General features: G+C 40.0%; 1 protein-coding gene across 12 annotated transcripts in view; it reads left to right on the top strand.

Moving 5' to 3' along the window:
• Positions 1-27,661, top strand: part of kif1b (kinesin family member 1B) — a 54,044-nt gene that overhangs the window by 15,356 nt on the left and 11,027 nt on the right. Inside the window, exons 3-31 of one of the 12 annotated variants that reach the window (XM_019254417.2) lie at positions 1,444-1,520; positions 1,654-1,833; positions 2,819-2,887; positions 3,279-3,457; positions 4,187-4,298; positions 4,797-4,874; positions 4,963-5,028; positions 5,202-5,219; positions 5,592-5,667; positions 6,198-6,276; positions 6,386-6,528; positions 7,209-7,250; positions 8,989-9,122; positions 10,297-10,376; positions 10,952-11,027; positions 12,209-12,288; positions 12,754-12,860; positions 13,185-13,268; positions 13,546-13,726; positions 13,826-13,898; positions 21,247-21,352; positions 21,462-21,479; positions 22,362-22,510; positions 23,136-23,314; positions 23,427-23,564; positions 24,639-24,890; positions 26,420-26,538; positions 26,909-26,994; positions 27,318-27,447. In XM_019254417.2, coding sequence (XP_019109962.1) covers positions 1,444-1,520; positions 1,654-1,833; positions 2,819-2,887; positions 3,279-3,457; positions 4,187-4,298; positions 4,797-4,874; positions 4,963-5,028; positions 5,202-5,219; positions 5,592-5,667; positions 6,198-6,276; positions 6,386-6,528; positions 7,209-7,250; positions 8,989-9,122; positions 10,297-10,376; positions 10,952-11,027; positions 12,209-12,288; positions 12,754-12,860; positions 13,185-13,268; positions 13,546-13,726; positions 13,826-13,898; positions 21,247-21,352; positions 21,462-21,479; positions 22,362-22,510; positions 23,136-23,314; positions 23,427-23,564; positions 24,639-24,890; positions 26,420-26,538; positions 26,909-26,994; positions 27,318-27,447 — 3,111 coding nt within the window. Of the gene's footprint in view, positions 1-1,443; positions 1,521-1,653; positions 1,834-2,818; positions 2,888-3,278; positions 3,458-4,186; positions 4,299-4,796; positions 4,875-4,962; positions 5,029-5,201; positions 5,220-5,591; positions 5,668-6,197; positions 6,277-6,385; positions 6,529-7,208; positions 7,251-8,910; positions 9,123-10,296; positions 10,377-10,951; positions 11,028-12,208; positions 12,289-12,753; positions 12,861-13,184; positions 13,269-13,545; positions 13,727-13,825; positions 13,899-15,968; positions 19,887-21,246; positions 21,353-21,461; positions 21,480-22,361; positions 22,511-23,135; positions 23,315-23,426; positions 23,565-24,638; positions 24,891-26,419; positions 26,539-26,908; positions 26,995-27,317; positions 27,448-27,661 lie in introns of those variants that run through there. The other 11 variants (XM_027288473.1, XM_019254421.2, XM_019254420.2 and 8 more) reach the window with 11 other exon arrangements.

Genomic DNA, 27,661 nt, shown 5'->3' on the forward strand with positions numbered 1-27,661 from the left:
TGTATCCTCTTCCAGTGCCCAATATGGAAGCTGCTGCTCCGCCTGTGCACCTTAACCTGTTTGAAAATTGTAGGGGGTACAAACCGTATGCATTGTTTTTACCTGTGCTAGGTTGTAGCTACCTGAGTTGCAGTGCAGTGGAAGCTGCTATAATCATCACATATTTAGCATGAAGCAATTGGTGTTCTGCTTTCTGAGGACACGATGTGCTTTTCTGTCAGCATGTGACCTGCGGAGGGCGATATGCAATCCCTGTCTCTCCACATCTCCTGCATTATTGATAAGTGTGCTGAAATCCTCTGAACACATAAGCCACTCTGCCTCGTACATCTTGATGCAAAAGCCTCTCAAGCACCCTCATGTCGAGGAGCCAGACCTGCCTTTAATTTGCCTATTAGTGAAGCACAGAATTTGCATGAAACAAGGCTAATTACTGCTTTGTGGCTCACACTGGAGATTTGTTTGCAAAGAGTGAAAATGCTCTAAATACGCAGATTATATTGTGCTCACTAAGATGCACAGTTTTTCCTTTCGTGCCTTTGGTTTCTATTGTTGCTCTGTTTGGATTGTTGCTAGGCCCTTGAGCACACCCGTTACTTTTAGTCTCTCAAAATCTTTTTTCACTAGCTTCTTTGTCACTCCCTCCTCTTCACCTCCCCCCTCTGTTCTGACGGAAGAGGTATGCATTTGTCTAGCCTGAGCGAACTCTCTCCATTGGCCCTGACACAAAGCAGCTTTAGTCAATAAAAGTGCAGTTTGTCTAAGAAGGGGCTTTAAGGGACAACTGGGGTATGGTATATCTACAAATATCCTACAGTAAATTCTTAGTCTCCTCCTCTCTCTGTGACATACCCTGTGCACAGTGTGGAAAGCTTTAACACAAGTCCCAGGGGTACAAGCAAGCATGGTTGGGAGGGATGACATACCAGGCATGGCTGCGGATTCTTGTTCATTAAGAAATGTCTGTGTGGCCATAGGGAATGACTGGGTAGTGTGGAAATATTGTGTCATCATGCTTTCTGCAGATAGAACAGGTGAATGAGGTATAGCGGGAGTAGGCTACATTATTTGTTTGTCTTTTTTGCACTGTTAAGTCAATGCATACACTGAATGAAGATGGTGTGTTTGGAAAAACTTGACAGTTGCAGTTCTCAAAAAAGCAAATGGCCCATAGTCTATCAGTCACTGGTTCATGTGACTTTCAGTTCCAAATATATCGCTGTTAGTGCTTGTATTGAGGAACAGGATCTTAGGAGACTCACTATTTGCCAACAAGGATAAAAAAAAGTTGGTATATCAATCAGGTCCATTTAGAGTACTTTACATGAATAAGCAGCAATGTCATTGATGTCTATGCAACAACCCAACTAACTAGTCCAAGAGTGAGGTAAAACAAACCAGATGTTATCAACCATATTACTTTTTTTTTTTCTTCTCCCACAGCTATTTCCAACCCCAAAGCCCCAAAGGAACCAGCAAAGACCTTCAGTTTTGATTATTCCTACTGGTCACACACTACGGTGGGTTTGAACATTTTCTCTGTTCGATCTATGTATCAGTGTAATTACCTATAAGAAGAGACATTTTACATATATCATTAATTTGAAATTGTTTATTGAATTTCTATGCATGATTTCTTCTTCTTTCCTGCAGCCGGAAGACCCCAGCTTTGCATCACAAAACCTTGTCTACAATGATATCGGCAAGGAAATGCTGGCGCATGCATTTGAGGGCTACAATGTCTGCATCTTCGCTTATGGCCAGACAGGAGCTGGCAAATCCTATACCATGATGGGCAAGCAGGAGGAAGGGCAGGAAGGAATCATTCCCATGGTTTGTTCTACAACACATTTCTGATTTGCCTATTGTCTAATGCGACATATGTTTAATGTGTTTAAACAACCCCTGAACCATTGTCTTGATCACTTTCTATTATACAACAGTCTCGGTCAACAACAGTCGTTTCGTCAGTCATTCCCTCCTGTCATTATTCTAAACCAAATCAAACCGCCTCTGAAATGTTGAGATTGCAGCTTTATGTTTCTAGTAATGAGATAGCTCTTTGTCTCTGCAAATTTTTGCCTGCTTCATATCCTTGTCCTCATGTATCTCGGTGCAAAATTTCACATCCTCAGCCAGCTGTTTTGAGGCCACCTTTGCTTCCATGGTTTAGAAAATCTACAATAGAGAGGGGGACATGGGCCTGATTAAGATCCAGGATGCAGTAGTCATATGTTACCACCAAGACATGTCAAAAATTATTATTATTCCCCTGAAATATGACAAAGAGCCATTGATTGCTGTACAAATGACTATTGATTTCTTCTTTTTTTTTTAAATGACCTACCTCTAATTGAGACCTTATTTGTCTGATAGACAAGAGTGTGACCTACATCTGATTCCAGAGATTCCCACCCTAGTCTCTGGTGTATCCTCTATGCCGATGACACCAAACTATATCTTTATTTCTACTAGAAATATTATCTATACATCTTACTCACTGCAAAGTCATTGATTGTGCTTCCCTGGAGCTTCCAGACAAGTTTTTACACAAATAAAAACTAATGAGTGCAGTCCCTCATTTAAAATTGCTAGATATTTCTTAAAATGTTGTGATTTAATGTTGTCAAGTCTCATCTTCTGATGCTCTCTAGATCTTAGTATGAAGTTTTATTACTAAACGATTTGCTATTTTTATGCAAATACATTGTTTTCTAGTATATGGTTTACGCTTGGTCATATCCCCCTCCTCTTCATCCTGCCTTTCACCCCTCCACATGCTGTTAATTTGCACTGAACATCTTTCTCTGCCTCTCAGCTCTGTGAAGATCTGTTTGAGAAAATCAATGAGGACACCAACAAAGAGGAGCTCTCCTACTCGGTAGAGGTGAGTCTCAGACTGCTTTGGCATCTGTAATCCCTATTATCAGCCCCTGTATCTGACTCTTCTGTTGGCATGTCTTCATTGAACCATTCCTAGCCTTCTCCTAACAGTATATCAGGTAATAGTTGGACATCAATCACTTTGGCTTCAAAGATGCTGGGTTTTATTTTGTTAAATTGTACACTAATTCTCACATTGGAAAACAAATACCAAATCATCAACAATAAAAAACAAGTCTTAAATATTGTGTGGTGTAAATATTGCAATATTGTGACACTGTTTAATACAAAGTAAAGTATTATAATATTTTACTTTGAGCTTCATTTTTGCTGCATCATGATGTTAGTCCAGGACACCTGAACTGATAAGCAGTTATTTTTGCATTTGCTTCTAGGTCAGTTACATGGAGATCTACTGTGAACGGGTGCGAGATCTGCTCAACCCCAAGAACAAAGGGAACCTACGAGTGCGAGAACACCCGCTATTGGGTCCCTATGTGGAAGATCTGTCCAAGCTAGCTGTCACCTCCTACACAGATATCGCTGATCTAATGGATGCAGGCAACAAGGCCAGGTGAGCCAAGCCCTGGGATCATGCTGAGATCATGGGAAGGAGGAGGGAGTAATAGTGGTGGCGATGTCCTCATAAAAATGAGATAATTTAGGCATAAAATTGCTAACAAGATAACAATAATCTGGAGTCAGGAAGCGCTCTTATCACATTGCTGTTTCCTGATCAACACTGATGATCAAGAGATAAAAGTCTAATTATATTCAGGACACCAGAATGTTTTAAATAAACAAGCAAGTCCAGCTTGACAAGGAACCTTTCTAAAATTGCACGCAGAGTGAATATTTCTCCCTAAAAAAAGAGTGCATGTGAGCCATATGTGTGTTTGTGTGTTGGTTATACAGTGTGCGTGTGTTACAAGAGCTCCTGTGGGGAGGAGTGAACCCTGCCTTAATCTTCCTGTGCTGACTCAGAAGGCTTATTTCTAGAACATGGCGTGAACAGCCCGTATCTCCCCTGTGACTGTGTCCCTCTGAGTGTGCCTTGTGTATTTGTATTTGGTGTCCTCACAGTATTATCCACCTCCGCTGCACTAAGTAATCCCTTAGATTAAATTTTCTCTAATAGGTGTAAAACCCAGCGATGATAGGACAAGCAATATCCAAGACCATGAATTTAGCATTAGTAATACTGAATAATTTAAATGGAAGAATGATTAAAGTGCTCAGAAGGATGTGTTATATCTATATCACTCTGTATTTCCTAACTATGCCTGTATGTGCTAACCTACAGAACTGTGGCTGCAACAAACATGAATGAGACCAGCAGCAGGTCACATGCTGTTTTCACCATCGTCTTCACACAAAAGAAACATGACAGCGAAACAGACCTCTCCACAGAAAAGGTCAGAGGAGACGAGAAGAGACGGCACTCTTCTGATTCTTAAATTAAATCATTAAGCATTTACACTTTAAGTTTATAACTTATGACTGACTCTGCTCTGATGCTGTTAGAAATATTTGTATTCATTCTGGTTGTTACTTGTTGAGTTTGCTTAAGTAAGATGTCTCCTAAGGTTCTCTTAGTTGGTGGTGATCGGAGAAAGAAAGAGCCATTTTAGATTCGACTTTTAGCATTTCCTCTAAATGTGGAGATACAAAGACCACTGTGTTATTGTAAACACAATGCCTATTGTATTTAGCCACTCTATCAGATTTTAGTGCCTAGCTGCATCTCACTTGACACTAATGTCCAAATGTTTAGACATTTTGACTGCTAGTTTAACTATTTGAATGTTTTTGGCAGTCAGTGCTACAGTTTTTTCAGTAATAGTTTGTTATCATTCAAATGTAAATTATTCATAAACTTTGATGCATCTAAAATGCATTTACTCCCTCTTCAGGTCAGTAAAATTAGTTTGGTAGACTTGGCAGGGAGCGAACGAGCAGATTCCACTGGAGCTAAAGGCACCAGGCTAAAGGTAAGACTCCCATCAGCACAACATTTCCAAATCTTAACTAGTATTACCTTGGATGGTTCTTAAATTATGTTTTTTCATCTGTTTGCAGGAGGGCGCAAACATCAACAAATCTCTCACCACGTTAGGAAAAGTTATCTCTGCTTTGGCTGAAGTGGTGAGTGTTTTATCTCTATTTATTTATTTCTTGTCTCTTCTTTTCTGGCTTCCCTCTTATCCTCTACATCTTGACCCTGTCTTCTGAAGGAATTAATGTTTGTAGCCTGGCATGCTGTAATGTCTGCCCTTCTGTTTTCTCTTCTCTTGTCCTTGTAATGCCTGCTTACACAGGATAACTGTACCAGCAAGGTAAACCCTTTGACAGCTCAACCACTAACCTCTGACCCCCCCCCATGAGACAGATTTGACAACCTTTTGCCATTTGCAATGTTGAAGTTGCTGCACTGTGTTCTGTCACCACCTAAGTCACCACCTAAGTGCTGGTTTTGTAGCCACCATGCCCAATAAAATATCAACCCTTGTGCCAAAGCAAAAGCTAATCAAATCAGGACTCTACTCATTTTACCTGATCTCTTGTCCATCACATATGAGGTGTTTGTCATGGTAAATCATCAGTGTTCAGTCTTAACTGTCATCCCTAATTTTCAGTGTTAAAACAGATAATTTAACATCAATTGCCATTTTTTTCTGCCAGCTTAAATGGATGTTTGTGTATTGCAGAGTAAGAAAAAGAAGAAGAGTGACTTCATCCCGTACAGAGACTCTGTTCTGACGTGGCTGCTGAGGGAGAACCTTGGTAACATTCATCACCTGATAAACATCCTTTACTGGTGGAATATGGTGGAATTTATGTCTGTAAACTGTGTAGCACACACATTATTCCTGGACAGCAAGAAAAATTTAACCATCTGTATCCTGTAATGCAAAGTGGGGGTAAAGAAATGACTGGAGCTAGTGTACATTACTCTGCCAATTTAAGAAGAACACTGTCAGCAGACTGTATTTCAACCTAACTAGACAAGCACACACATCGCGTTGGTTCAGATGTTGTATGTATGGAGGAGAGGTGTACAGTGTAGCTTAACTGACACGTGTATCACATACCAGTTTAGTCTAGGGAGACTTGTGTTAGTGGAATTGGTATTCAGCATTAATTTCTGCTTTAGTAGTGCTTTTTTCCCCCCATGCTGAGCATTTTAAGGCACAAATATCATAAATGAATAAATCTTATATGAATCTGTCTTGTTTGAATCTACATACAGTGTGTACTGTATTTTTGGCCACATTGCCACATAATTGATCTCTTTATTAATATTTTGTCATCAGGTGGAAACTCAAGAACAGCCATGGTCGCTGCCCTCAGTCCTGCAGATATCAACTATGATGAAACTCTCAGCACCCTCCGGTAAGGTTTCAATCAAGGACATACTGTAGTGTAGATAACTTACAAAATAATTCCTGCTCCTTGTTTGCAATTATTCTTAACTACGAACCTTCATTGCCATTCTTTTTAGCTACGCCGACCGAGCTAAGAACATTAAATGCAATGCTGTCATCAATGAGGATCCCAACAACAAGCTGGTGCGTGACCTGAAGGATGAAGTCGCTAGACTGAAGGAGCTGCTCCGTGCCCAGGGCCTGGGAGACATCCTGGACAGTGAGTTTAATGTTATCACAGCGGGCCATATCTGCAGCCACACAGCATCTACCTTCTCTCTTAGCGTCTGCGACGTCAGCGTCTGGCAACATCTTGTTTCTCCTTCACCGTCTCGTCGCTTTCAGTCATCAGAGTTTGTTTTCATCGCAGTGCTTGTACCTGTGCCTAGTACAAAACTAAAAACAGCTCTTAGAAACCTATTTACCAAGATACTGGTTTATTATGCCTCCTTACAGGGTAAAATGTTTTGTACTGTGTATAATATTTACAACCAAATTTATAGAAGATTAATGTTGGTTATTTTTTAATCATTTAATGATGATTATATGGTCACATGTGACTGATTGTGACTGACAACACAAATGGCAGTTAAAAGCCACGTTAAAATATCACACTTCATTTGCTGTACACAAGAGTAATTGCTCATAGCCTAGTCAATTAGAGACATAATACACCCATTAATAACTTCTAATATCTAAACTGATTAATAACCTGCCTACTTGCTAATGCCTGCTTAGATCATGCCTAATGACATGGCACTTAACAAGTCATTCCATGGCATCTATTCTCATCCTCATTATCATTCTTGTCCAGCTCACTAAGAAATGTCTGTAACCTTTTCCTCTCATTCTACTAGTGCTGATCTCTGACCCTTGTCATCTTTTCCTACTTCCCCTCAGTTGATCCTATGGGGGATGATTGCCCAGGAAGTGGAATCAAATGTGTGTATATGTGTGGTAGTCATGGATTGCCCTTTCACTATTTGCTTTATTAATAGCTATCATTGCTTATGCCCCCATTACCTTTTGATATTAAATCTGCTACCAGCTTTGCATGTAAATGCTGAAAAACTAAAGCTTAATAGAAGGCGACTCAGAGATGTGCTGATCTGGCAATGGTCGGCATGCCACTAGGTCAGCATGCTTTGCGCTTGTTTCTGTTATTTTTTAGAATGATGGGGGTGAGGCAGCTAGTTGCAGGCTCTGATCCGACTGTATCACAAGTTACTTTTGGAAGATCACTTTTTAGAAACATTACTTTTAGAATAGCTCGTCTGTCTTTCCCACCCCCAGCCACTCACATCATTTTCTTACCATGCCATGCCTTTGACTCACTTCCTCACTTCCTTCTGCTTTTTATTTTGTTTTCTTTTACTAACCATCTGCTGCAGGTGACAGTGCTCAAAGCTTTAGAATGGCACTTCTCTGCTCTCAAACTGATGCTCAGAGCTACAGAAGGAAAGGTGCATGATTTAAATTTCTAAGTAGTGGCTACTTAGAGTAGTGGCTACTTACTAAAGGTGTATTTATATATAGTTAACTAACTTGATGTGTTGATAGTTTGCATTGAATAGTTAGTGTGTCCTCTGTTTTATTCTCAACAATCCCTAAAACCTCTTCCCTCCTGCCCTTTTGCTCAAATGAATGTAAATGTTGCTTCACTTAATGTGCAGGGTAAAAGCACATTTCGAAGCTGTCATCCCACTATGAACTGGTAGACTTGAATATTACGTCCTATGTTGCCAGTGTCAACTGCACACATTGTTTCTTAAATGTCAGCACCTCCCAAATAATTTAAGCTCCACTTTTAGTAGCAATTTTTATTGGTTCTTAGAAGGCATAGTCTGTTACCTCAGAGGTCCTTGAGGTCCTTATATTGACATAAGCTGGCTGACCTTTAGTGAGGCTGCTGTGGCTCCGTTATGGTAGATGTGTGACTGCCTGTGTGTGTGTGTGTCTGGGTGTGTGTGTGGTGAATCGAACTACTTGACTGCGGGCTGAACTTTGGCAGCATGCGTCAGTGACTCTCATCTGTCCCCCCACTGGGCCTTCTTGCAGTCTCCATGTCCTTCCCATCCTGTAGTTAATCAACTGCTGGCAGTCTTCACACAGTGTGTGTTCTCATTTATGTTAATAGTTCAAGACAAAAACAACAAAGTGACATCACCCTATTCCTCAGAACTGCACATACTATAAATTAAGTGCTCAGTCTTAATTGCTCTGCACTGTAATTCTGGCCCACAGAGAAACCACCAACCGGAAACTCTCTTAATAGAGAACAAACTGAGTTCAGTGCACTTTCTCTGAGAGTTTAAGAGCTGGTGCAAGCCTTAAACTACCTGAGTGAAAACTGCTGCTTTCTGTAGCTGATCATTATGCTAAATGTTTGTCTTAACCCTTTGACGTGTCTCTTACATTGGTCTTCCCTCCCCTTTGTCCTTTCTCTTTCCCCATCTCTTTCTCTCTCCTCTTATTTGGTATTTTGTTCCTCCATTTTATGTGGTTTATTCCCCCTATCCCGTCCCGGGCCTATCCCACCTTTCTCTCTGTGTGTTGTATTCTTTTTCTCTCTCTCTCTCTTTCTCTCCTGCTGTTGGCTCAGACCTCAAAGACATTCAGAACAATAAGCATAGATACTTGATAGCCTCAGAGAATCAACGCCCTGGCCATTTCTCCACAGCGCCTATTGGTTCCCTGACAGCCTCTCCATCTTCTGGCTCACTGTGCAGCCAGGTGGGTCTTCAATCGGTCACCAGCATCCAGGAGCGCATCATGTCCACACCTGGAGGAGAGGAGGCCATTGAAAGACTTAAGGTACAGTTGGCCAGTGTGAACTGCAACAGCCTTACCATAGCTATCTGTCCCTGGACTCACATGTGTGCTGTCTGGGAAAACAGAATAGTTTTTACATGTTTCATGCAAAGTGTTTTTAAATGGGAATTTCTACAACATCTATGTTTTTTTTTTTTTGTGTGTGTGCAAATGACCGAAGTGACTTAGTGCTTCTTGTTAGATATTAATAGTATTTAGAGCTATATATCATAGTAACTGTATAAGGTGCATCATCACAAAGCACTGAAATATCTGTCAGTTCATACAAAGTTACAGTCCGAGCTTAACACTGCACACCGTGTTATATTTGTTCAGTAAATCAGAAGTTAACTTAATGTCAAGACGCTTGTTAATTTTAGCCTAAACGTAGCCTTTAATCAAAACGCATCCAGCCCATCAGACCTCATGTGGCCTCATATCTCTCGCGCTCGCAGTAGACCTCTCACTCTGTTGATAAGGGAGCACATAGGATGGCAGCGACCAACCATGAGGAGCTGCAGTTTCCATGGCAACAGCGGTGCCCAGTCTGTCTGTCATCCAATGACGTCAAGCACCAACGCAGATACGGAGGAAACTGGACCAAAATAGATTGTGTTGTATTGGCTTTTAGCTTTAATAGTGAGGCACAGATTATTCACATTCTTTGTTCCTTTAAGGTGTCGGGGCTATTTTCAGAAAAAGATTACTGTGACGGTTATCTTTTCCCTTTCTTCTTATAAAAGCTAACATCATTGTCAGTATTGCCCAAGCTTAACATTCACTGTGGTGTTAAACTAAGAGGAGTGTATTATTTAACCTTTTACTCTAACACGTCAAATATATCAATATCCAGAAGAACTGATATCCAGGTACCTCACTGGCTCTAGGAGATGAAGAACAGATGTACAGACTGTACTGGATGATCTTTTAGCAATATAATTAGAATTGCCCTGACACACACCCTCCCCCTTTTGTTTTTATCCCTATCTCAAAACTTTCTTTACTCAAAGAAGTACATAAGTTGACCGAGAAGGCATGTCTTTCATTCCTTTAGCAAATTAAATCACAAATCCAGCCTGGGTGTGCCTATTGTTAGTGAGTTAAAGACACAGTAACTACTGCAGTGCTAATAGTTAAGCTGGTTCTGCTTTCCACACACTTTCCCACTGGTTTTCAGGAATCAGAAAAGATCATTGCTGAGCTCAATGAGACCTGGGAAGAGAAACTGCGAAAGACTGAGGCAATCCGCATGGAGAGGTCAGTATTGGCAAACTGTCTACTCTCTTCCATCCTGTGTCCTGTGTGTGCCTCCACCCCTCTGTCAGCTCGTCTGTGCCTTGTCAGTGTGAGACGACCCTCCCCACCCCCCTCATAGCTTTGTCTCTGTCTTTTCACCCCTCTGTGCTGTCTGTCTCACTTTCTTCACCTATCTGTCTCATTTCCCCTGCACTCATTCTGTCTATTTTCCTTCCCTTCTGTGTTGTCACACTCTGCTGCACAAACACCCTTTCTCCTTGTTACCCACTCATCTGTGGCTGCAAGCGTCAACTGTGTTACTGTCTGTCCGTCCATTGAGTCTCACTGGTGCCAATCTCTGCCTGTTGTTATACCACAAACCACTTGCTGTAATGTTGCACATGATAACTTTTTATCCTCTGTCTCTTATCAACTCAAAGGCTCTTTGCTGAAGAAATATATCCAGAATTAAAGTATATGTTTCTCTTTAGAGTAGAATATAAGCAACACATTGTGTGAGCGCACTGCTTGATTAAATGTTTTATCAATTATATAGTATTATTTCGGAGTCTACACATGTTTTTTCTTCACCACAGGGAGGCCTTGCTTGCAGAGATGGGTGTGGCAATTCGTGAAGATGGTGGCACTTTAGGGGTCTTCTCTCCTAAAAAGGTAGGACAGATACAAGACACAAGATGTTGATAGCGGTGGTCATATTTCCCGTGGGTGGTGATGTACACCCTTCCACAATCACTTCCACACATCTGTGAACCCTCCCTGTACCATCACTGTTTTTTCTCATCGGTCTTTCCACTCTTTATCTCCTTCCTTCACACACTCAGCTAAGCCATGAAATGCCATTTGATGAGCAGTTTGACTGTTTTCCCCCCAAGGTTTGTTTGATTGAAGTAGAAGACCTTTCCTGAACTAGATGTAGCCCCCACAACTGAGTTTAGTTTAGTCTTTAATAGTGATAGTGATATAACTACATAAACATGTTCTCATGTTTAAATATTTACTTTTAACTACAGTGCGGAACATGCATGACATTTCATTTTTACCCCGTCTTGTTACATTGACGGGGTAACATACGTGAGCTTGTTCTATCTTTAAAATGAAAAGGGTTGTATTAAGAGTTGATAAGTGATTCTGTATTTAAGCTTCTTTGAAGTTAAAGTTATGTTTGAATATAATACTTGACTCTGAGTAGATTATTCAGAACTTTCCTTTAGCTGCTTAGAGCTATAAGAGCTGTCATGAGGCTTAAAATTTAATTAAATTACATGCAATGTATATTCCCTTTACTCTCCGTGCCTCTTCTGCATCCTTCAGTAGAGGAAGCACTGTGTGACAGCAACATGAAGTAGACGTGCTGGTGTGATTGTGAAAAAAAAAAGCTTTAGTATCTTTTATCTTGGACTGTTGCAGCACCAGCCTATCACTAGATCACGCGAGCCCCCCCCCCCCCCCCCCCCCATTTTCCATTTGTTCACATCCATTTGTCTTCCATTCATTTCTTTTTCTCTCTTTTCACTTGCTGCGACACCTCAACATTTTGTTGAGAAGCCTTGTGATCTTTATACAGACTTTAATGGGGTGTTTTCCCCAAAAAAGGTTGGTGGTCTGGTGGAGTAGCTCCTAGCATTGTAGCGTTGCAGTGATGTATCATGCTCAGGAGGCGTCAGCTCTGTGACAATGTCACCATTTCTGCCATGCACTGACAGATCAATAGTGTTTGAGGTGACACTATGCTAATTTAATTTTAAGTTTTGGTATACTTTCAAGACTGTTCAATATTGATGAGAGTTGTGAAACTTTTTATGAACTGTCTACCTCCTATGTTTCATCTGTAGACTCCACACTTGGTTAACCTGAATGAGGATCCTCTCATGTCAGAGTGTCTGCTCTACTACATCAAAGATGGGATAACAAGGTAACCATGACTTGAATGATGACACTGAAATGTTGCAGAGGATGTGGAAAAGTATGGAATTTTTCACAGACAGGGTCTCTCAAAAACTACTCTGTATTTATTTATTTTTTCTCTTTTGATGTTGAGCAAGAGGGACTTTCAGAGTCACGGGGAACTAGCTTAAAATCTGCCACTGATCAAAGAGTTTCACTGTCTAAAGTTACTTTCCTCCCCTCTTTGTCCTTTGGGCCCTCTCAATGGACTATTCCTGTTGAGTATTTTGTTACAATTTCGCCCCAGGGGGATGATAATAGATGACGGAATCACAGACGAAGGAAACTACAGTGCTTCAGAAGCGCTGCTTTCAACAAGTAATGGTCTAAAGGTTCCGTTTAACTTCTGCCATTGAATTTTTGTCGAAATGGCTGTCAATACAATGAGATGGCAGTGTTTGTTCACTCAAAATGGCCTCTGCAATTGTTTCAGGGTTGGTCAGGCCGATGCTGAAAGACGACAGGACATTGTTTTAAGTGGTGCTCATATCAAGGAGGAGCACTGTATCTTCCGCAGTGAGAGGAATGCCAATGGAGATGGTGAGGCACCATATTATGGTATTGATTTGGTGTATGTAAGGACGTGTACTGAATATCTGGATTATTTTGAATTATACTGAATATAGTAAGAAAGAAGATACCTGATACCTTTGGTCCCTAAATACCTCCAAAAGCAACCATTGACACTTTGTCAGTGGGTAAAACTCATCTTCTCTTGCTAATGGAAACAGTATGCCCTAAATATCAGTAATCTCTACACGACACATTTATCGACATATTTATCTCTTATTATTCATTGAACTGAATGATGATGAGCTTTTCAAAATGAGTCACTGATGACGGTGCTGTGTGTTTTTGCTGAAGTTATCGTCATGCTGGTGCCCTGTGAGGGATCAGAAACCTACGTCAATGGCAAACGTGTTGAGGATGCAATCCAGCTCCGTTCAGGTACATATCTCATTTATGTAATGCTGTAAATGTGATGTCTGTGTTATCTATGTAGGCCAAGAAAAGATGACTGATTTCCTAATGACTATAGATAATTGAATTCATGTAATGGGTTTTTTCTTGGACTTCATAAATCATAATTGAACAAGCAGAATATCACAAAGAGTGATTTTTCACGGTGCATCAAAAGTTGGAGGGCTCAAATCTTTCAGTACTGATGGAGTACTCATGTTGTACACGCTAATTTCTGCCACACATGTGCCCCACCTTCTTACAGGTAACCGTATCATTATGGGAAAGAACCATGTGTTCCGGTTCAACCACCCGGAGCAGGCCAGAGCTGAAAGGGAGAAGACGCCATCTGCCGAAACCCCCGTGGAGCCGGTGGATTGGACATTTGCTCAGAGGGAGCTTCTGGAGAAGCAGGGCATCGACATGAAGCAGGAGATGGAGAAGAGGTATCCTCTTAGTGATAATTAAATTAATATCCAGTAGTCTAATAGTCTGCTTCAAATATAGATTGTACAGTATATCATATTTTATTATTTATGATATAGGCTCACTGAAATGGAAATCTTGTACAAAAAGGAGAAGGAAGAAGCGGACCAACTTCTGGAACAACAGCGACTGGTGAGTTCAATTAAGCTTAAACAAACCCACTTTGTGAATTTTATGGCCTCAGTCTGTTTTTGTAATCATGTTAGACGAGTAAGTGCAGAGTGGGTTTAATAGATATTAAATATAATTTATTGATGCTATATTTTAAGGCAGCTTCTTGAGTGTGTGATATTTTGTGTGTGAAATATAATTCAGGATATCTTTGATACATGTGCAAATCAAAGTTAAAGCATGGTTTATATTGTCAATTGGAAATATAGTTTTTGTTTTTTGGATTTCATTTTGGTCAATTTAAATCTGACTAGTACTAATTCTCACTCTGAGCTCTCACACTTTTGAAATGTGTTTGTGTGTGCGTGTCTGTGTGTGTGTGAGAGAAACACACTTTTTTACTCTTAGCGCATGTCTGTTCTTCTTGCATGGAAGTTTTTCTGGTTTGGGACAGATGAGCTTTTACTCGCCTTCCTCTTGAGTTTTAACAGATTTTTTTCTGTAGCAATTTGATTGAGTGAGAATTAGATTGTAAAGCTTTCCCCTTTCCAAAGCCCTATTTCCACTTTTTCTTGTGTCTTCTATAGTGGATCTGAATCTTGCAAAACAGCAATTTACAGCTAAAGTTGATATTAATCAAAAATTCATTTAAATCTGACTGAATATTGGTCAATATTGAAACACATTGCCTCGTTTTAATACTGCGGTGCTGCTTTTGCATGGTTCATGTTAATAGCATGTTTTCTTAACTCCTTCAGTACTGGTTCTGGACTAAGTTGCAGTGTTTGCTGTTGAGCTGGTCAACTTTGAAGTGGCTGTTGATTTGCTTGGATTAGATTTCTATTCTAGTTTTCTTGCTCTATTTTGTCCTGAGTTTCATCTCTTCAATGCAGTTGCTGACATGTACAATGCATTGTGATAACAACAATTCCTGCTGTAGTTTTTTGACAGATAGTGACAATGTGGTTTCTCATTGACTTCTTTGACTACCTCTGTTTGCTAGCCTTACCTGGCATTTGTGCAGCACACTGAGGGCACGGCTCAACAACACTGCTTACAGTTGAATCAATGAATCACAGACCTCTTCCATACTCTGGTGGTTTTTATGTGCAGAGTTACAGGAATAGGGTTCAGGCTCCCCACATGTCCAATTCTAGCCATAGATATAGTATCATACACAAGATCTGAATTATCAAATGGTTGTGATCTGTAATGTACTTTGTCTACAAAAAAATGAGAAACTGCATTTCTTTCCGACTAACATCTTTCTTGTAGTGGATTAACACGTACCCTCACTTCTGCCTCTCCTCTCTACTGGCTTTCAACTGCAAGGACACTCTGTCTTCTAACTCACCGCTAATACTAAACCACTCAAACCTTCTGGATTAAAGGGGGAAAGCTCCAAAATCCATCTACATGCATGCCACTCTAGCATGTGTTGGGATCCAGCTTTCAAATCACAAAAAAATTCAATTAAGAAGAGGAATATCACAAAACAATACAAAAGTGCTCCAATCAGCAACTATCCTCTATTGATATTTCTTTTCTAATCATAATAGACATGCTTTACCTTTACTTTTAATATCAATATGCAACATTGGGAACAATATCCCCATCCTTGTTTTTACAACAAGTAAATGTTTTAAAGAATTAAAATTTATAGAAGATCCATGTCACCATTTCACTAGAGAAAATATGAGAACGATAAACTGACAAGAAAGTCAATGGAAGCCACTGTTTGTTGGATTTTCATTTGTTTTTCTATCTTTATTTTACATAATTCTGGGAATGTGCATAATGTGCATGTTGCCATACATCTTGTACAGTAATGATGTATGCAAAACATTTAAATGACATATTTGCAGTGTTAAGAGTCGTCTTTGATAAATATCCTAAATCTTAAAATTCTGAGCCGCAAAATTCTGTCTTTAACTTCGACTTTACTAATGGTTGAAGTTCCCATGTTGCATATTCATATCTTTTATTCATTCTTTTTAAAAAGCCATCCTTTCATCCTCTCTTTGATTTCCCATTTTAATTTCTCCTTTTTTTGGGAACCATTTGGTTTGTTTCCTGTGTTGTTTTCTCAAGGATGGAGACTCTGATAGTGGGGATGACTCTGATAAGAGGTCTTGTGAAGAGAGCTGGAGGCTGATCACTTCCTTGAGGGAAAAGCTGCCCCCCAGCAAGCTACAAACCATAGTGAAAAAGTGTGGATTACCTAGCAGTGGGAAGCGAAGAGAGCCAGTTAAAATGTACCAGATCCCTCAGCGGCGTCGCATCACCAAGGACTCCAAGTGGGTGACCATCTCTGACCTGAAGATCCAGGCAGTCAAAGAAATTTGTTATGAAGTGGCGCTCAATGACTTCCGCCACACACGGCAGGAAATTGAGGCACTGGCTATTGTAAAGATGAAGGAGCTCTGTGCTAGTTACAGCAAGAAGGACCCCAACGAGCGGGACTCGTGGAGGGCAGTGGCTCGGGATGTTTGGGACACTGTAGGAGTCGGTGATGAGCGCATTGAGGATGTCATTAGCAATGGGTCTCGACCAGGAGGGGCTGTCATGGATGACCTAAAGGTGCACATTGATAAACTTGAGGACATCTTGCATGAGGTGAAGAAACAAAATAACATGAAGGACGAGGAAATCCGTGCTCTCAGGAACAAGATGGTCAAAATGGAGAAGGTCCTTCCGCTCATCACCCCAGAGGGCAAAGAAAAGCCTCCCAGCGAAGCCCCTTCTACTAATACTTCTGTAACTCCAAGCCTGCGAGAAGGAAAACCTCCTGTTCCTACAAAGCCTGATGAAGAAGATGTAGATTCACAAACAGGCCAAAGTGCAGGAGATGACTCCACCCTAAAGCGAGGAGGCCACATGCGCTGGATGCGCCAAGAGCAGATACGCCTCAAGAACCTTCAGCAGCAAGAGATCTCAAAGCAGCTCCGCCGGAATACCGGACCACATCGCTTTATACCTCCAGAAGACCGCAAGCTACGCTTCCCCTTCAAAAGTAACCCTAAGCACCGCAACTCATGGAGCCCTGGTACTCATATCATAATAACAGATGAGCAGGTCATTGAGCTAAAGGTGCCTAAAGAAGCTGTAGAAGAAGAAGAGGGAGAAAGCCAGGCTGAAGAGGGAGTATGTTCTAGAGAACAAATGGCTGCTTCAGTTATCCAAGTCACTCCCCCATTGCCAAGCCCAGCAGTCATGCACAGAAGCAAAGACTTGGAGCAAGGTTTAAACCAGGGTCACAGACATAACTATAGGAACAACCAACATCAGCAGCCACACGAACGAGGCCGCAGCAACTCTTTTAATCACCGCCAGCGGCCCTCTGGCTCCATGGAGTCACTGCAGCAGTCTGAAAGCAATAGGAGGCACTCGCAGGTTTTCTACCAGCCCCGACAACATCAGAACCAGCCAGCACATCCCCAGCCACACTATCAACAACAGCCTTGCCATTATAATGGCATGATGTATACAGATGGCAGATTCAGTGGCTACCAGCAGTACCATCACACTGACCACGCTAACCATCCAATCAACTTTCAGGCACCTCCGCGAATGCGCAGGCAATTGTCTGCTCCTAATCTAAAAGCCAGCAGAGAGACAACAGTCTGAGTGGGACTTGTGGAATGAGGAACTAGTTTGATATACTTTTAGTAGGCAAACACATTACAGATCACAACAGCTCAGAAACATGTGTCAGACAGCTAAAACTGACTGTGACTTTTGCACTTGATCGGTGTGTCATTGGTTGACCCAAAAGTATTGTATGTATTATAAAAAAAAGACATTTTATCATCATCATCCTCATCTTAATATATGCCGTTTTATCAGTTTTTGCTGCATCGTGTGTGCTGTCATCACTATCATTGGGAGAGCTGTCATAAGGAATTGAAGCCAACAGATGATAAAGGGACTGTTCAGAAGAGACATGCCATGCTCTACTGTTTCATTTTTCAGCATGTGTGACAATTCATCAATCATGCTTTGATTTGCCAAAATTATCTTCATGGTTGAATTTCTGAGTTTACATCTTTGCCTTTTTTAGTGTTGATTTATCATGAATGTTTTAGCCACTACAGTATGAACACATCGAAGTGACTACTTTTCATTTTGTTTTGTTTGTTTGTTTGTTTTTTAGCCCAAATTTGGAACTGAAAAAAATGAAACACCCTATATTTATTTATGTTCCATGTTACTGAATGTTAGGATGAAAAAATCAGTACATTTTGTGTTGTACCTCATAAAACTGTCAAACTAGCATTGGCCTAGATCTGGAATCAAAAGACCAGTAAGTTGGACATTTTAAAATAGATTATAAAATAACTTGATGCACTAGTCAATTGTGTGACTGCCTTTTAAATAGACTGACAAAAAGAGATGTTCAAAAAGTGCCTTTTTGAAGGTGTGCACTAACTATTAATCCTGCTGTGCATTTAGACATGTTTTCCTTCTTTTTAATTCAGTGCTCATGCACAAGGGTTCAGCTAACATTTGCAAAGGAATCTTAGCTAACCACACTAACGTTTTAGTGGTAACATACTGATTTATTCAAATTCTAAGTAAGCCACTTGATCTCTTAATCCCAAGCTTTCTATTTTTAATGTATTTCAAGTATATAAATGCCACCTACCTGTATTTCAGTATTTTGCACTTCATCATAGATAGATATGCTGTGTAATTAATTAGTTAAGACATGTGTTAGGAAATACTCTATACATAAACTGTATTTTTTTTTAAATATCCATTACAAACTACATTTTATATATTTGTTCTCTCCTGGATGACTACATAAATAATTCTCTCTGAATCCTGGTTTACTAAAGACACAATCAAATCTGAAAATTTCTACGCTGAAAATGCTAGGAGATGCACAACATTTTTATCTAAGTTTCACTGTAACCAGTCCAGAATGTTCAAATAATTTCCCTCTATAAACCACACATCATAAGCTGAGCTCGGTCTTAAAATTACATTTTGGGTTTGTGGTTCACTGAGTAAGCACAGAGTTCACCGTGTTTCGATTGGATGTCCCACAGAGTGTTGTCATGGTTCCCAAAGACTCGCCTTAGAAAATGTTGGAGCGAGGACAAAGACTTGAAGTGTTTGCATAATGTCGTTCGGGAGAACTCTCCATGTCAGATGACATTTTGAGAACTGCCTCATTTTAGCTGCATCAAATACCGTTTTCACACATCCTGGATAGATCTATCAGAGTCCTGAAATCAGTCGCCCGTGCCTCTGGGCTTTATCTGATGCTTATTTGAATTAGCAGCAAGTCTGCCTGTCAATCTTTCTTTTCCTTGCTGCATTCATAGCTTTAAAATTTTGTGTTAATTATTACACAAAACCAGATGGCCTTCAAATCCATTTAGAGAAACAGTGATACTGCAGCATGGAAGAGACCGTTTGAGGACTATCAAAAACTGAATGATGAAATGATTTTCTGTGTTTTATACTATGAGTTTTGACAGTATATATTCTGCCTTACTATGCTGTAACAAAAAAACCAAATGATATAATGACATATGCAAGCCTAGTCTCTCCACCCTACGCCTCATGTCTTTGACTATCTTTGCATGCAATAGCTTACATTTCCTCATGCCTAATAAATGCTTCATTAACAAATGTTATTTAACGTATGCACTGGTGGTGCTGATGGCAACCGGGTAAGCTGGAAAGTATACAACATCAAATAGACAATGTACTGTTCCTTTTTGAAATATACATATATGTCAGTGTTGGGTCTCTATTCAAAGTGTCCGTTGAGTGTTGTGCGTCTGCTTTGACTCTGCAATATCAAGTGCCTCATTGTGGCTGTGTACCAAGTTGTGTTGCTCCTTAATCAAGCACCTTGTGCAAACATACAGTGAATATGTGAACAATTGTGATCATACATTTAAAAAAGAAAAAAAAAGAAGTATATACTGAATCCCTGTGTTGCTGGAGGTTTATTTTCAAACTATGACTGAAATAAAATGACATGCTCCAAGTGCAGTTATTTGTTATATATGGGTGCTATTTGTTTTTCCACTGCCAGTAAACCAGTTTAGGGACAGATTCAGATACCCACATATACACACTACACAAGAGTGAGCATATGAGACACTTTACAACACCTCAGGTCAGGTAAAGGTCCTTAAGTTTAATTTTAATTAAAGTAGTGCCCATTATGATAACTATTATCTTCAAAACGCTATCCATACAAGTTACAAGAAGCCTTATTAGCCATTTTTGTTGTCATGCTACATCATGAGTGTCACATATTTGCAATATGTCATGAATTTGTTTGCATTTGCTTCATCCCATTAACATGACTTCAGGCATTAAATTTGAGAGTTTTAGATATTCATGTTTTGAAATTGCTCCAAATACTATACTCACACAGTTCATTATGGTACTCATTGTGACGACATTCAGTAAAAGTGCTTACTGGCTCTTCAAAGGCTGTTTCATTTGAAAGAAGTCAGCTTTTAGCATGTTGGTAGAAGTTCAGCAGGGAGGAGGTTAATGACAAATGAAAAGGCTGCATTGTCTTCCCAGAAGACACTGAACAAACACGATGAGGTCATCGGGACCACAGCCTGTCCTGCTCTGATGATGATGATGATGGCGCCCCTCATTGGATTACAGTTGACTCAGCTTCTACCAGCATCTCTCATCTTCCCCTACAGCCATTTCTTTCAAAATATATGACGATGTTTTGTTGTCAAGAAAGAAAAGTTTAAAGATTTTTATTAATTGTATTGGCTTAATAATTGAGCTCCTCTATTAAGTGTCTATAGAAAGAATATAGAAAGCAGAAATGTATTTGCTTATTATCTACTTTTTTTGCTATTTAATTTGAATAGAACGTATTAATCATTTCTGCTATTAAGTTTTTGATTATGCCCTATGTTTTATTATGGAGAGTAGACATGTAGTTATTGATTATTTTGTGTTTTACTTACCTCCAACTATCACGGCTAATGTTTTACATACCGTAGATACAATATATTAAAAACATCCTGATATGTTTTGATACAGACCTGGAAATATAGATTATAAGGAAAAACATCCCACCGTTCTTATGTACATCTCATTACACAGTTTATTTTCACCGTGAACTCACTTTCATGTCTCATTATCTTCACATCCAGCTGCATTTATTCATGCATCATTCTGACCAGTAACCAAAGCCTTTAGTACTTTAATCGAGAAGTAAAACACACAATGAAGAATAAGTAGTAAGTCCAACATAATGCTGTATGTTTTGGGTTGCAGTGTGGTGCAGATGGCTAGTTGAGCTCACCTGTTGTCGCGGCTGATGGACAGTTGTCCATGTTCTCTTTCCTCTTTCCTGTGTGTTGGTGTCCAGGTGTACGAGAGCAAATTACAGGAACTTCAGAAACAGGTCGAGACTATTTCTCTGGTAGCCGAGACACCAGATGAAGTAGAGTTGGAGGAGGAGGAGGAAGAGGAAGGTGTGTACTGCAAATTTTCAGTCCTGCAGATGTTTCTTTAACTCTTGTATTTAAAGCCAAAAATATAAATAAAAAGTACTGTATGTTTTCTTCCACATTTTCTGTCCAGAGCCCAAACTACTGGGAAGTGCGTACAGTATTTCTGTTTCATAATCAAAAGAACATCATATTCATTCAAATTAATTAAAATGTGATAATATCAACATACTAATTATTCATTCGAGGTCAAGCTATTCCATAAGTAATATATCCTCTAATTCCCGTAAAATAAAACAACTACTAATAACAGAAAAAACATTTGACTTGAAGTCTAAAGGACCATACTTACTACTTTTTCATGTTTTAGCCCATCATTTGCCTGAAATTTATAACAATGTTCCAAAGCAAGCAGCCTTTTATTATAAACGCATTGCCCTACTTTACAAACACCTGCTGGTTTCTTTCTTTTCAGAACAGTATAAAAGAATCACACCTGAGATTTGTAATCCACAGTGGAAAACTTTTTGTGTCCTTTAGTGACACGTTTAGACGAAAGGACAAATTTTTGTCTGTAGATTAATAATATTGTCCTAATTTATTCCTGTTTGTTTACAAACATTATTGATTTCAAAACTTTAACAGAAAGAGAATAATTAACTTATGCATTTATAGACGTCTCATTCGTCCAGGTAATACTATGTTTAGTCAGAATATAACTATTCACTGGAATAAAGCCTTTAATATTCTCCTTCTCTTAGTCTTCTGGGTCCTAAAACAATACTTGTGACTTTAATGCTTCACTGCAGCTCTGTAATGTGAGAAATACTGACTTAAAATAGAGGTGACAACATATTTCAGTTCATGGATCACCCAGAATTGCAGACAGTAAAATGTAAAGAACAGCAGTGTGACTGGGCTAAAACAAGTAAAACTGGTATTGTCCTTTTTTGCTTTTACATGCATTCACATTGTGCGTGTGTTTATGTGTATATGCCTGTTAACATTACCTCTGTGTCCTTTCTCCCTGGAGTGCCGTGGACTCAGCATGAGTTTGAGTTGGCTCAGTGGGCCTTCAGGAAGTGGAGGTACCATCAGTTCACCTCCCTCCGTGACCAGCTGTGGGGAAATGCTGTCTACCTAAAGGAGGCCAACGCCATCAGTGTGGAACTAAAGAAGAAAGTAAGTAACTCACCTGGCAGCCACATTTAGAGAGCTGAATCACCCTCATAGTGTATCGGGTTCTGGGATGTCTGACTGTGAAGCTGATGTCATGATAGGCGTGACATGATTGATTCAGATTTCCATTCAGCCTGTGATCCTGGAGATTTATTTAACTGGGCACTGCTGAACTTGTACGTTTTTAGATAATGCAGAAAGCAATCCTTTAAAAGCAGCTCTGCTACTCTGCTATGGTCCACCTCCCCCACCAGGAGACCAGTGTGATTTATATCGTTGTCCAATTCTAGGTGCTACATGATTGATACTCGAGGGCATTGTCTGTCACAAAGACGTCTTCAGATTTATTTTATTTATCTTTGGCTTTCAGTCTGTTATTTATGTCCAATGTTGTTAATTGGTTTAACATTTTGCCCCCAGAGGATGCTGGGAAGAGAGAGAGAGGCCACAAAATGGAGGGTTGTATTTGAGTAGATGTGCAGTAAAACTGGAAAAGATATTGAGACTGCAAATCTTGAATAAAGGTTCAGAGCTTGAGGCCCTGAACTGAAAGTCAGAATCTGAAACTGATTCTCATGCTTGTTGTTTTTTTATGATTGTATTGCCAAACACCTCTTCCATTTTCCAGGTCCAGTTCCAGTTTGTGTTGCTGACAGACACGCTGTATTCTCCGCTGCCCCCTGAGCTCCTGTCGCCAGAGCCAGAGAAAGAGCGCGACACCAGGCCTTTCCCTCGCACTGTGGTGGCTGTAGAGGTTCAGGACCTGAAGAATGGAGCCACACACTATTGGTCCCTGGATAAACTCAAGTAACGACCCTACCACACCTTGAACTAGTCCTGCTTTGAGTTACATTTGTTGTTATGCTCTCCATATATTCTTTTTTTGGTTCTCAGTAATGTTGAGTGTCATCGTTTGCAGGCAGAGGTTGGACCAGATGAGAGAGATGTACGACCGTGCTGGAGAAATGGCTTCTGCCAACCAGGAGGATGGTGAGGGCACTCTGACAGGAAACGACCCCTTCTACGATCGCTTCCATTGGTTTAAACTTGTGGGGAGGTATGTATCGTAACAACAGAAGACATACATACGATACTGCACATACGATACTTAGTGTATTTAACTGTTCTAATACAGTTTGTTGTGCTGGTCGTGACCTGTTTGAGTTTTCAGCAACAGGTTTTATGTATTTATGACATGGCTTCACTCAAGTAGCTTTTGTGATCCATTTATTTAAAATGGGTTTATGCATTTACTTTCATTCCATTTTTCATTTTCATGGTCAACTTCTGTTACACAGAATCAACTTGTGTCACTTGAGCTATGTGTATCAGTGACATCACATATTTTGGCATCATGCCCTATCATTTAAGCATTTTTGGTGTTATTTTGTTGGTTATCATAAATGTATTTTTCCTTTGTTGATTTGTTTTTATAATTTAATGTTACATTTGTGATTTTTATATGTTGCTCTTGATTTCATGTTCATGTTTCACTTACCAATATTCCGTTGTGCATTTATTCATTTTATTTGACATCACATTTTGAATTGTGTTTTCTTTTTTTCTTTTTTTCATAAATTATGTCATTTTCATTTATCTTTATATCATTTTGCTGGGTCTGTTGCCATTCTCATGTTGATTTTCGCTCCAGTTCATACAAAAGCGTATAACTAACATAGTGGATTTGGATAAAATCTTAATTTGAGGCATTTTGCGTTTTATCCTCTTTCAGCCAGCATACATTAGAGGACTTATATATTAATCCTGCCATTTCATGTTGGCTTAGAATAATCATGTTTCTATAAACTGCTGTGACACCTAGCAGCTTCTTGTAATACCTGCTCTTTATGAAATGAATCATTCTGTTGTGCTTGCTTCAAAGTAAAAGTATTAGGAGAGATAATATTCTTTGGTGTCACTAATCATATTATACTGACCAATGAATGTACAGCTACTGTTCATGGTTGATTACGTTGCAATGCAAGTTATAAAAAGACATGTTTTTCTTCATACCACAATGAAGTATGATTTATAAGCCAAACTTAGTGTGCTGTAGTTTAACTCTTCTGTTACTCCGTTGTTACCTTTCCTTGGTTCTTGCCACTTGTTCCCACGCTACCAACCCTCTCAGCTCTCCCATCTTTCACGGTTGTGTCAACGAACGCCTGGCCGACCGCACGCCCTCGCCTACCTTCTCCACCACTGACTCAGAGATCACAGAGCTGGCGGACGAGCGCCAGAGCGAGATGTCTGACTTGATTGACGATGAAGCGTTTGTGGACGACACCAGCTCGGACGCCGGCACAGAGGAGGGCTCAGACATCTTCAGCGATGGCCAGGACCCCTTCTACGACCGCTCCCCCTGGTTCATCCTGGTGGGAAGGTTGGTGACCTGCAGTGGCGCATACCCATGTCCCCCACACTCAGGCAGGGACAGGAAAATGGGGCAGATGCTGGCTTAGATTAATGAAGTCTACTTGTAATGACAGATGTAGAGACAAGTTAAACAAAGGGAGAGAAGAAAGGTGATGATGGACAGACTGCAGACTGTGAGCCATTACTGTCTGCGTATTGCTCAGTAATTATCAGTAAATCCCTCCTTGGTGAAGGAATAATTTCAGAATCAGATCATGTATTCATCACAGCTTTGTAGAGATAAATTGGGCCATTTTTGGTTTTAATGTGATTAGTCATACTTCTTTGCTCACAGTCCTGCTTTGTATGAGTTACTTTTAATTTAGACTCAGTTCTTAAAAATGAAAAAGCCACCATCCTTTTTCCCCACATCCTCCCAGCATGATGTTTCATCCCCTGCCACCATCACTGCGCTGTGACTGTATTAACTCCCATCTGCGTGTGAAGTACTGTGTCTAAGTTGATTAGCTGTCTGTCATTTTATGTTCTTTTTTTAAACCCTGTTTTGTTTTTTGTTTTGTTTATTGCATTGTATAAAGGCGTGTTTTTATAACCTTGTTTGTTTTAACATTGCTCTTGGAATATATTGTAGGTCATATTAACTCACTGGTAGTTGACGTGTAATCATGCTGACTTGTATTTGTTTTAATTAATTGTCAAGATTAAATAATAAGTTGCAGCAGCATTTGAAATCACAGCACACACTGTACCGAGGCTGTAGCGTCAGCGCTGTAAACATCATGGCTCACTAATAAACTGCGCACGCCAATCTCAGAATAAGATGACAAATCAATGCAGGCTGCAAGCCAACCAGACTCTGCAACAACCGTAGCTCAGCTACCTTCGTCACTATGACTTCAGAGATTTCACAGATTGATCTCTAGTCTCCGCCTCCGCCTTGAGTCTGCAAAAGGAGGGAGCGGAGAAGGAGAGGAGACAGAGAAAAGAGTATGTCAGGAGGAGTGCAGCAAAACAAATCAAGTCCTACAAAACAAAATATCAGCTAGTGTGTGAGTGAGAGACTAAAATCGTCACACACAACACAATAAACTACTATTTACAGCCTTTGCTGCTGCATCCCTGTCATCGCTCTGTCACAGAAAAATAAAGTGGATGGTTTACACTGCTGCTGATTTCAGTGCTCTGGAGCATGTTTGATTTTTTTGTTGTGTTTTATTTTGTTTTTCTTGATCATTCCTTAACATAAACGTCACTAATATTTTACCCTATGTCATCATAGTCATTAATACATGCTAAACACTGGAAATGTTTATGCATATAAGATGTTTAAATCATTGAAAACATATTTGTCAGTCTGGAAATAATGTAGAGAATATCTAATTTGCTTTCGGTAGGCTTTATTAAATACAGATAGTTACAGATAACATGGCGGTTGTTTTCTGAATCTAAAGACTGCAACAGTCGTTCCACGCTGCATCAGTATCAGGTTTTCATGTCTCTCTCTACTCCTTTTTTCTTTTCTTTTTTTACTCTCAGAGCATTCGTGTACCTGAGCAACCTGCTCTACCCTGTACCACTGGTGCACCGTGTTGCCATAGTAACAGAGAAGGGCGAGGTGCGTGGTTTCCTGCGTGTGGGGGTTCAGGCTATAGCTGGTGAGTAATTAATGAGATTCTCTAATAAGCAAGACTGTTTAGATCTTCATGTAGAGGTTTAGAATCTGCTAATCACTCATTTGTGTGATATTGTCTACGTGAAACAGACTTTCAGAAGAAGAATACATTTGTTTTGTGTAGTATGTTTTGTAAAAACATACTACACACTTACTGCCACTTACTGCGTATCATTTCAACGTGTTTGTGCCACATTTAGATACCAAAATATATTTTATTCTAACTTCTACTTTGATATCAGCATGAAGACATTTTGAAGAGTCCTCCAAAGAAAGTTCCCTCAGATTCTCTGTGTGTGTTCTTTTTGAGATGCTTCTGTGATAGATCCTGAGCATGTTGTGTCTCTTTGTAGCTGATGAGGAGGCTCCAGACTACGGGTCAGGAGTTAGACAGTCAGGAACCGCCAAGATCTCCTTTGATGATGAGTACTTCAAAAAGGTAAAGCCCAGACTCAGATGAAAGTAGTTTCAACAGATCTCTCTGTGTGAGAAAGAGTGGGTGTATAATATTTGGGTTAAAAGAGGAAGTCAGCATAGGAAGTTGGGTTTCGTTGCAGTTCCTATTTAAAAAAAACAAAACAAACAAATATACATGAGAATTAGGACATTGTTTTCAGCCTTAACCCGTAGTCATCCAGTATGATACTGTCTATAGATGCATTCACACAGGTGCAGGTTTGTTTATTCCTTTTCTCTCTTCCAGCTATATGCTAATGTGTTTCTTCCTCTACTCCTGCACCCATCTCTTTTTCGTCCAATCAGAATGACTTTCCCTCTACGGTTATGACCCGCTCCGGCATGTCCCTGGAAGAGCTGCGCATTGTGGAGGGTCAGGGTCAGAGTTCAGAGGTCATTACACCCTCAGAGGAGCTCAACAGAATCAATGACATGGGTACGGCTGCCAGACCTTCACCTCGCCACTCGTAAATTTCGACCTCTCCTCCCAGTGGGAAACACACTTGGCAGATGGTCCCGTTGAATGCACTTCAAATGTATAGTTATGGAAATTACACTGCTTTGTGAAGGAATGTGTACAAAAGCTATTTGATGATTTCTTTTTTTTCCCTACAAATCACAAGCTTGATAATGTGCAGAAAGCAGTCTAG

Source organism: Larimichthys crocea, chromosome XV (assembly GCF_000972845.2).
Source record: "Larimichthys crocea isolate SSNF chromosome XV, L_crocea_2.0, whole genome shotgun sequence".
NCBI lineage: Eukaryota > Metazoa > Chordata > Actinopteri > Sciaenidae > Larimichthys > Larimichthys crocea.